Source organism: Rhopilema esculentum, chromosome 4 (assembly GCF_057945365.1).
Source record: "Rhopilema esculentum isolate cy_ngs chromosome 4, ASM5794536v1, whole genome shotgun sequence".
NCBI lineage: Eukaryota > Metazoa > Cnidaria > Scyphozoa > Rhizostomeae > Rhizostomatidae > Rhopilema > Rhopilema esculentum.
The window spans coordinates 5,407,858-5,417,342 of record NC_142818.1 but is presented as its reverse complement, the minus strand read 5'-3'; the positions used below and the strand labels follow the sequence as shown (position 1 = coordinate 5,417,342).

Sequence of the window (9,485 nt, the reverse complement as noted above, 5' to 3'; positions counted from 1 at the left end):
GAAGTACACATGAAGGGAAGAATTTTTGTTTGCACTGTTACTTTATATTTCAAGCGTGTTCTTGAACAATGAAATAATGATTTATCTCCATGCAAGTGTTCACCTGTTTGGAAGCAATATGTGAGAATATTACAAAGTTAGCTTTTTAGAACACTACTTTTTAAGCATTTTAAAGGACTCACACATCGTTAGGTAGATTTTTCAAGCGCCTTTTGTTGATGATGCATTTCCATCATGTTGTTTGCAAATGACAAGAAGTGTTTACAAAAAGTGCTATTAGTTTTTTAAGGTGAAAATATAGTGACTTACTAAACAACAAAGATTGATTACCTGCCTTGCTCCAAAGATACTAGCAATATTTTCAATGGTAGTTTCTGCTCCATGTGTTGACAGTAAAACCACTTTCTTGCTCTTTTCAGTTATGTTTAAGCAAGTGATCCGAACTCCTTTGCTGATAATTCCATATGCTTGAAGCACTGCATTCAATTTTGGAAACTCTTTTTTTATATTCCTCTGAAATTCTTTGTATCGGACTGGAAGTGTGTGAAAAAGCTGGCTTACTATGACAGTTGTTCCTGTTTCTCTAGCACATGGTGTTACAGAGATTAACTTGCCATTGTAATCAAATTCAAGTTTACTTCCAAAATTCTTGAACTTGTGTCTGGTAGTTATTGTAACTTTGCTGATGGAGATATGGAAAAGGTTATAAACTTTTACAAACATTGTGAAAAAAATAACTTTAAACAAAGTTGGTCCCACATATTATATTAATTCAAAGCTAATTACATAAGTGGAGAAGTCCAAATTTAGATTTGAGTATTGGGAGTTTGTATAAAAAATAATGTTAGTGTGATCCTTTTGCAACATGCCTTGGGCTGAGATTTCAGTCAGCTGCAGTCTGTGCTTCAAGAAAATCAATGTCTTAGTAGCAAAATTGAATTCAACTTGTATAGGGCTTCAACATATGCCCAATTGCATTAGAAATATAAAAGGCATATTATGTTTAAATCTACCCTTTGCTAAGCTTATCAACCTAATTGAAGTTTTCTTACTAAGAGAGCTTTTTGTCAGTGGTTTTACTTTTAAAATGACAATTCATGACTTGTTGCTTTGCTTTTGATTATTGTTTGATTCTTCATTTCTATCAAATTAACACTTTCAAATTCATTCTTTTTGTAAAAAGAATTTGAACCAGGGTTTTTTGTGTACGAAACGAGGTTTATAATATTCCAGCACTGTAAGTTTTTCTTAGTCCCTCTCCCTGAATTATTAAAAGTGCTTTGATTTGCAAATTTTCTTGTGAGAATAATACCAATTTTTAAATCTGTCAAACTATCAATATTTCGAAAACAGCTTGATAAATCTATTATTGGAATTTGGAGACAGTAAGTTTTCTTTCCATTTTGCCAAAAGTACGGATTTTATGGTACCTTAGAGCACACAATGAACTAAGTGCTTCCCCTCTGAAGCCAAATGTATCCACTGAATTTAAATCGTCAAACTCTCTCAGCTTAGAAGTACAGTGCTTCAGTGCGATTGCTTCGAAATCCTTCTCTTCTATTCCAGACCCATTATCATTGACCTCAAAGGATTCGACCCCGAACTCTTTCAATTTGATTTCTACATTGGTCGCGCCTGCGTCGATGCTGTTTTCGATCAGTTCCTTTACAGCGGTTGCAAGGCTTAATATAACTTGCCCAGAGCATATCTGATGCACAGATCTGCTGTCTATATGTTTAATTGATCCTTCACGGGAAGTTTCCTCTAACACTCTAGCCATCGATGTGATCGGAATCAAACTCCCGCCAAATTAGGGTAGGAACTTGACTAGCCTCGATTTGGGCATGTTGGGCATAAAGTCGTTATGTTTCTTTTCCTTTTTATCCTTTCAGCGTACTATTAATTTTTTAAAATTGCAAATCTCTATATTATAGCTGATGTCTGATCATTCTGTATAATTTCATTTTTTGAACAAGATGCAAATGATGCAATGTGAAAACGACAGTTACCGAAGACTTTACGGCAAGACTTTCAGCCATTATGGATTTGCCTCTTACAGCATCCACTCTTTGTGTCTTGTCTTCGGATTTGTGGAACGTTGCGTTCATTAGTTTTCGTTTCGCGTGTCTTGTGTCTGTAGATTTTTTCTAGCAAATCAAATTATCATGGCTGATGAACAAACTGACAGTTTGTTGGATGCTGCCCTTGATACCTCAAAGGATGATGACTCGTATGTCTTAGATGACCACAGTGGGGAAGAAGGTGAAGTCGCTGAAGACCCCGTAAGTTATTCTTCGAAGTCATTTTGTATTCGAATATCTTACTCTTATAAAAAATTAACTTATCCAACGATCGAAGTGTAATGCAACATCAGGAAACTAAGATCTATAGCTTTAATTATTAAAAATTTAACAGTTCATTTAACAATACAAACACCGGGCCAGGATGCACATCCGTAATTTTGTTCTAAAATGCCCCTCCACACCGTGTAAAGGGTATGACAGTTTAAGATATAGGCACGGCATGGATTCAGTTCAGTGCATTTAATTTTTAAAAATCCATGCATACAAATCTTTTAAAATACAGCAACAGGTTACAAAAGAGGAAATAAATTACATGCAATGAGGGATATAGAGAACAAGAAAGAAATATAGATGATTTTCAAAAACGAAGGAGATTTGTATGCATGTGCCCTTCTTGTGAAGAATTGCATTTGTTCAAGGCCTAAAGAGTAGGAAGAATGGCTAATATCAAGATAAAATAAGGAACTAAGTTGGTTTAACTAAAACCCCTTGATTTACCTACCTCTTCACATTTTAAAATCCCCATTTTTGGTGGAACGGGCTCTGTTGTCTGAAACAAGACCGCCTTTGACAAGAGCATGCCCTGACGTGGCAAATGAGCTGTTGCTCTTACATTGCTATCATGTTTTAGAACTTTGCCAACTTTTGTGTTTTGTATGCCCTTCACAGAGGCAAAGTTTTGAAGTGATCAATTCATGATCTATTTTTGGCCTCAAGTTTAATTGTTCTCAGCTCTGCATGCGGATAGAACCCATTTTTTGAGCATTTGAACAGTAGTTAAACAATTGATCACTTTGACACTGTGACACTTTGCCTATGTCAAGAACATACAAAGCGCAAAAGTTGGCAAAGGAAAAGTGGTTAAAAACCATACTAAAACATGAAAGAAATGTAAGAGCAATGGCTCATATGCCATGTCAAGGCTGGCTCTCTGTCAAAGGTGGTCTTGTTTCAGACATCAGAGTCCATTTCACCAGTGAGACTATCTTAGCTCTTTATTTTATCTTGGTAATATTCAAGTTTGATAACAAAATAACTATCAATTATGTATGTTTTTTTGGGCTTTAGTATAGTTCTGATATGTTTTTATAGCCCTGTGCAGCCTGCAGCCAATGTGCTCATGTGCAGAAGTAGAATATTTTGAAAGGAAAAACAATGTGTTCTGAGTGGTTGAAATGCAAGGATGTAAAGTAGCTATTCTCAAAGAATTTGTCATTCCATGAGTAGCCAACTGTAAATTTGAAAAGCTCCAGTCTGCCTTGCCAGTTACATAGGCATTTTGTTGCTAATGTGTATGGCAAATTAATTTCTTCTCATATTATGTCAGTTTCTCATGAAACTGCTCGGATGCAAGGCTCAATGTCTGTGTGTACACTTGAAGCATGCACTAATGTGCTCACTTGAAGTCCACAAGTAAGCAAGAATTGCACACTTGTACACTTTGCTCTTGAAATTTTGCTCTTGCACTAGTACCATGATCTAGTACCATGCAGTCCAGGGCAAACCTTTAGGTAAAGCAGGTAAACATTAAGATGGTTAATAACATGTCAGCTGAGCAAAAATGACAAATAAATTGGATGTATTATCCTTTCTAGGATGTTTATACTGCTAAAGTGTAATGAAGTGTAATAACTTTGCATATATTAGGAGCTTGAAGCAATTAAAGCAAGAGTTAAGGAGATGGAAGAAGAAGCTGAAAAACTCAAAGAAATGCACAAGCAGGTGGAAGATTCACTCATGAGCCCTACAGGAGGAGCAACAGGGACTAGTAAGATATTTCTAATTATTGATTGCTTATCCTTTTCTGATTGTATCTATATAGGATAAAAAGATAGTTTATACAAGAAGCTTTTATATAGAATTTCAGCTAAGGTTCAGTACTGACAAATTCCTCAACTGAAGACCAAATTTGAGTACCTGAATTTCCTTAGCAACGTCCTAAGTTTCTGATTGCCCCCCTTCATATTTTTTATTGTAAAACATGTTGCTGTAATTAGTCTCATTTTTACCATCAGTAGTTTTAAGTGGTTTTTATGCTTTCTTTATGTTATTTTTCCATGTTTATACACAGGTGCACCAGGGCTTGAAGACAAAAGTGAAATTGACAACAGATCAATTTATGTTGGAAATGTAAGGATTTTTAACTTTTATGACAAGATGTATTGGCCTTTGATCATGAATCTAGTTTGATTTATGATCTTGTGCTGACAAGATTCTTTTCTGCATTTATTTGCATCACTTGAATTAATTTGTTCATCTGGCTTAAAGCTCAACTTTCAAAGCCACTATCATGTGTCTAAATATTGATTCTTAGAAAGATCTGATACATACTCGAATGCATGATGTTGTTGTGTAGAACTTTCTTCTGGAAAATATAGCATTTAATTTCCTAAAAAATTGTTGGTCACATGCTTTTTTACATTAAAAGGGTTTAAGGTTTTAAAACATCCTTTCTGATATGTCTCAAGCTCAACTCTTTATGAAATGAATAATTATCATTTTTTTAAATTATATATAGGTTGATTATTCTGCCACTGCAGCAGAACTTGAAGGACACTTCCATGGTGTAGGATCCGTCAATAGAGTGACAATTTTGTGTGACAAATTCACAGGTCATCCTAAAGGGTAGGGTAACTTTATTGAGTAGATTTATTTACTGCAATTTTTCATTATTTTTAATATCAAGAACGTTTATCTTTATATACATAATGTTCAATTTCTGAGCTTTTTATATGTTGCAGATTTGCATATGTGGAGTTTGCTGACAAAGAAAGTGTTGATAATGCAGTGGCACTGAACGATTCTTTATTCAAAGGAAGACAGATAAAGGTCATTTCTATTAATAGTTTTTACTTTCTCAAAATAAGCACTGTAGTTTAGATCAGCTCAGTTTGTTTAAGTTTTATTCAAAAGCAAATGCAGATTTTGCTGCTAGACACATAGATTCAAATGCCAATGTGTTTAATTCTTACTTCTATCAGATAACTTTAAGAGAGGCTTTCTGCCTGGACTGCAAACTGGGATCCAGAGCTGCAAAATATATTTTTCTTTCAAGGAACCTGGGAAACAGGACAAAAATTTGTCTGCTAGGTAAAAGTATTGTGTACTATAGCTCTACCAGTAATATGCACAACTTTTTTGATTTATTTGTTCTAGATAAGATTTTCTTTAAAATGTCTAGTTCATTTGTTTGCATCTTTTTGTTTTTGGCAAATATTGACTATGTGAAAAAGTAAAACTGATTTGTGAACCAAATGGGGATATTTTTACTGACTGGCAGAAAACTTCAACATAGATGGTGATTAAAGTAATAGATGTTAGCTTAAAACAAGATGCATCTAGTTACCTGTTTATACTTATCAGCCAGCTTTTTTAGCCTTTCATTTCATATGATGGGTACACATGTCAGCAAGATATTTTACATTAATAAATGGCAACATCTCAATATTCAAAAGACAAATATGATCTTGAAAAAACATCAGGGTGAAATTTAGTATCAATCAAAAACTTTGCAAAGTCTGCCAAAAATTCAATCAAGTATCAACACTTTGCCAAGTTTGAGTCCTCAGTCAAGACTCAAGCCAAGTATTGTATTGCTAGCAGAAAGAAACCTTAGGATGCATGTAATTTTCATAGCTTTTGATCCGTAAAGATCCAAAATCATAGCCTGATAAAAGGCAACTAAAACAGCACTTTTCAAAGCATATAAATTGCCTACTTCAGGTCTGCAGCTTTATCTGTTAAAAAAATCCTGGACAAGGAAGCTGAAGGTTGCTTCCAAGTTTGACAAATTTTTTGTGATACTTAACAGAGGAGTAATAGTTTTTATAAAAGTTTCAAAAATATATACTGTAAACTTTTGTATAAATTTTTTATTTGTATAAACTTTGATCTGTTGTGAAAAAGTCAAGAAAAAATTTTTGTTAGTGCAAAAGACAGCTGTTTTGATTAAGTTTTGCCAAGCCAAAAAATTTTCTGGGAATCTAGTTCCCAGGTTCCGATACTTTTTGCAGCTCTGCTGGGATCCTTATCTGAAAAAGCTTGAATCTGTTCCAGATTTCAACCATGAATAAAGCTATTTGAAGATCTCAGTTGTGAGCAGTATTAATCTTATTTGTAGCTAAGTATTAGAGCTGCCTGAGAGCTTGCGAAGTTATTAAGTGGATTTGGCAAAATCTTTTTTATCCTCAGGTTTTCAAGGAATAAGAATGTTCGAATAAACGAATTAGATCTTATGCTCCATGGGTGTAACTGATGCATCCTGATTTACTCATTCCTAAGTTGAAGCTATCTGCGTATGTGCATTATTTCTATTAAAAGTGTGTTCAAAACAGTCAATTAAAAAGGGGACCATTTATTGTAGAAAAGAGCATTTTTAATTAGTCATTGTGGTTTTATTGAATGACATAAAGAGCCAGAGTAAGCCATCACTTGGATGAAGTTCTTTGCTTGCTAAGCATTAGCTGTTCTCTTGGTTTTTAGGTAAGTGCAAAAAGGACAAATGTTCCAGGCATTTCAAGTACAAATAGAGGACGAGGAAGGGGCTTTTCTCATCCCAGAGGTGGCTGGAGAGGTGGTTTTTCATCACATGGCTCTTATGGTGGTTATAATCCAAGATTTCGAGGAAGGGGCGCATACAGGTATGTTTCTTCTAAACAGTTTTGTCTATGTCACATTTTGTTTCTTATGATCTTTGCCATTAGCTATTATTTTTATATCTACCTTGATAGGTTAATCTATCCTCTATATTTTTCTATCAATGAGATAAATTTTATATCAGTGTAAATATTTTTCCAATCATGTTGTACTTTGATAAATATATCTTGTTTTCAAAGACTAACAATGTTGTTTATATTATTTGCAATTTTTTTTAAATATTTTTAAGTAGTCAATATTTAACTGATATTGTTCTTTACAGAGTTATTTGACAAAATTCTAAATCAAACTCTAAGTTTTGTCTAATAATTTGATAATTTTAAATGATATAACATTTTTTACTTAATATCATCATCACTTTTGTAAAAACCTTGACCTGAAGATTGAAAAATTAAACAATTTCCTATCTTTAGCCTGTACCTACTTGAACAAAAATTTAAAGTTGACTTTTTGATCAAATTTAAGAAATGTTAATCTTACTTACTCTGCAGCTGAATTGAATCTTTCAATGAATTGTAATAGCATATAACTCAGAATAAAATGAATATTTCTGTTTGAATTGAAGTAATCAACCATGTGATGTTGACCATATTACCGGGCAAGTCATTAAGAAATTTTCACAAGGGCTACAAACTCCTGCATGATTGAGTTTGCAACGTAGATCACCCAACAATAGCCCCAGCTATCCATTTAGTGAGGACCTAGGTGAGGGCAATCATAAAGCAAAATGGCCTGAAGTTTGGATGAAATGATAGCAAGAAAAATTACTTACATTTATTTTTTGTGTCACGGTCCGGCACTACATTTTTTTTGTTTTCAGATCCAATATCTATTCATTCTTTGAAGCTTTTCATTGATATTGATTCATTTTGTTGGTCATTCCTTTTATATATGAAAGTAAGGTTTCAAATTTAGTCAACATTGTGTAACTATTGATAGTATCATACATTGCTCTCTTGTTTTAGGTCAAGACGCGCAGCTTGGTTTTCCCCATATTAATCTTAGTTTGTTACCAAACATATCCATCAACGTTTTCTAGTCTTTCACCAAAACAGCCTAACAAAGAAAAAATTCTGTGATGCAATGTATTGTTATTTTCAACCAAGGGTAATGAAAAAACAAAGCCTTTTGCCTTTAGAGTAAGAAAAACTTGAATAAAACTGTCCATTTTCCTTTGAGTTTTGTCAATTCCAATTTCCTTTTCATTATGATTGATCTAGTCTAATATGAAAGAAAGGCCTTTTCTCTTTCTATGGAAAATAATCCTCTGGTATTTTCCTCATAATTTCCACTTTGTGATCTTTTACCTCTCTGTTTTCCTTTTATTTATTCTTTTCTCACAATTTATTTGCTTCAGCAGTAGCAGATGCAGCATTTATTGCCAATTATTGTTTCCTTCTTCAATTCTGCTCACACCTTTGCATTTTTCTACAAGCTGAGAGTGTGAATTTGATAAAAGAATAGATGAAGTCGAAAAAATGTTATAAAAAACCAAAGCCTACTTGGGAAATTTAGAGGAATGTCAGAGAGGAAAAGAATGTCTGTGTTGAAAAGAAAATATGAGTTAAATAATTTCCAGGAAGTGGAATGTGAATGAGAAAAAAACCAAGCTGCATGACTTGTTTAAAGAATACTTACAAAGAAACAAAGTGATGAAAATGATATTGAAAAGAAAAAACAAGCAAAAAAGAGAGAAGAAAATATGAATTTTAGAGTCAGTTTAAGAAGAGGATAAATTGCATCATGGACAATTAATGAGCCTGTGCTCTGGCACTGTTGGTTTTCAAATTGGACAAAAGACCAAAGAGCAAATCTATGATGAACACTAAACTATTTATGTTCCAAGTGTTAGTAGCATTGAAAATAATGACCTTAGTTCCACTTATTACTTTTATTGTTTTTTGTGACGTCATTGGACTAACTTTGATTAGGTTACGTGGTAAGGGGTGCATTTTCTATTCGATTTCTGTCATTGAAAATGTGACCAGCAAGTTTTGAAATTCATGTAAGCGCTAGTGATTTCCCATTCGAGATACCTAGAAGACTATTCGATTATCGCTTTGACCCGTTTTTTGAAATAACATGTGACACTGTGAGTTGCCATTTCCGTAACTTACAATCCTAGAATCGTCATCTAAATTACTAAGATTGTTGTAATTACCAACAAAAAAGGAACAAGTTGCGATATTCTAAAAGATCAGTATTGATGTTTCAAAGTCGTGGATTATGACGTAATCAACACAATTTTTCGTACTATTTTTTATATTTTTTACCGTATCCTACAAATCAGCATGTTGACTCTGCTCTGCAAAACCGGTTTTCAGTTCAGGCGATGCCTCCAATTTAACTGTAAAACACAACTTCATGTCAATTTAAAAAGATATTGCTGTGTTGATATTGCCACTACCTTGAAATGGCTCAAGATTTGCAAAATGTAGTATCTTCCTGTACCTTTTTGTTTTCATATACGAAAATGTTTGTAGGCAGAACATTTTGTATTTTATTGGTGACTTTTTCTTCGCTTCA

The 9,485-nt window shown here is 33.6% G+C and overlaps 2 protein-coding genes across 2 annotated transcripts; one reads left to right on the top strand and one right to left on the bottom strand.

Annotated features, from left to right (window-relative positions):
* Positions 1 to 276: 276 nt before the first annotated feature.
* LOC148960329 (mismatch repair endonuclease PMS2-like) lies at positions 277 to 1,846 on the bottom strand. Its single transcript, XM_089115994.1, has 2 exons — positions 1,431 to 1,846; positions 277 to 682 (listed from the first exon to the last, which is right to left on the bottom strand). The coding sequence occupies exons 1-2, from the start codon at positions 1,778 to 1,780 to the stop codon at positions 277 to 279; spliced, it is 756 nt and encodes a 251-aa protein (XP_088972120.1). The 5' UTR covers positions 1,781 to 1,846.
* Positions 1,847 to 2,148: 302 nt separating this feature from the next.
* LOC135691446 (polyadenylate-binding protein 2-B) lies at positions 2,149 to 9,448 on the top strand. The gene is made up of 7 exons (XM_065209316.2): positions 2,149 to 2,282; positions 3,951 to 4,071; positions 4,375 to 4,433; positions 4,822 to 4,928; positions 5,045 to 5,132; positions 6,786 to 6,943; positions 7,925 to 9,448. The coding sequence occupies exons 1-7, from the start codon at positions 2,166 to 2,168 to the stop codon at positions 7,956 to 7,958; spliced, it is 684 nt and encodes a 227-aa protein (XP_065065388.2). The 5' UTR covers positions 2,149 to 2,165; the 3' UTR covers positions 7,959 to 9,448.
* The last annotated feature ends 37 nt before the right edge of the window (positions 9,449 to 9,485 follow it).

Coding starts and splice junctions, on each gene's coding strand:
- LOC148960329 (XM_089115994.1), bottom strand. CDS start 1,780: ATGGCTAGAGTGTTAGAGGAAACTTCCCGTGAAGGATCAATTAAACAT. Junction 683..1,430: donor AGTTCATTGTGTGCTCTAAG/GTACCATAAAAT, acceptor TATCTCCATCAG/CAAAGTTACAATAACTACCA.
- LOC135691446 (XM_065209316.2), top strand. CDS start 2,166: ATGGCTGATGAACAAACTGACAGTTTGTTGGATGCTGCCCTTGATACC. Junction 4,434..4,821: donor GATCAATTTATGTTGGAAAT/GTAAGGATTTTT, acceptor AATTATATATAG/GTTGATTATTCTGCCACTGC. Junction 4,929..5,044: donor TTCACAGGTCATCCTAAAGG/GTAGGGTAACTT, acceptor TATATGTTGCAG/ATTTGCATATGTGGAGTTTG.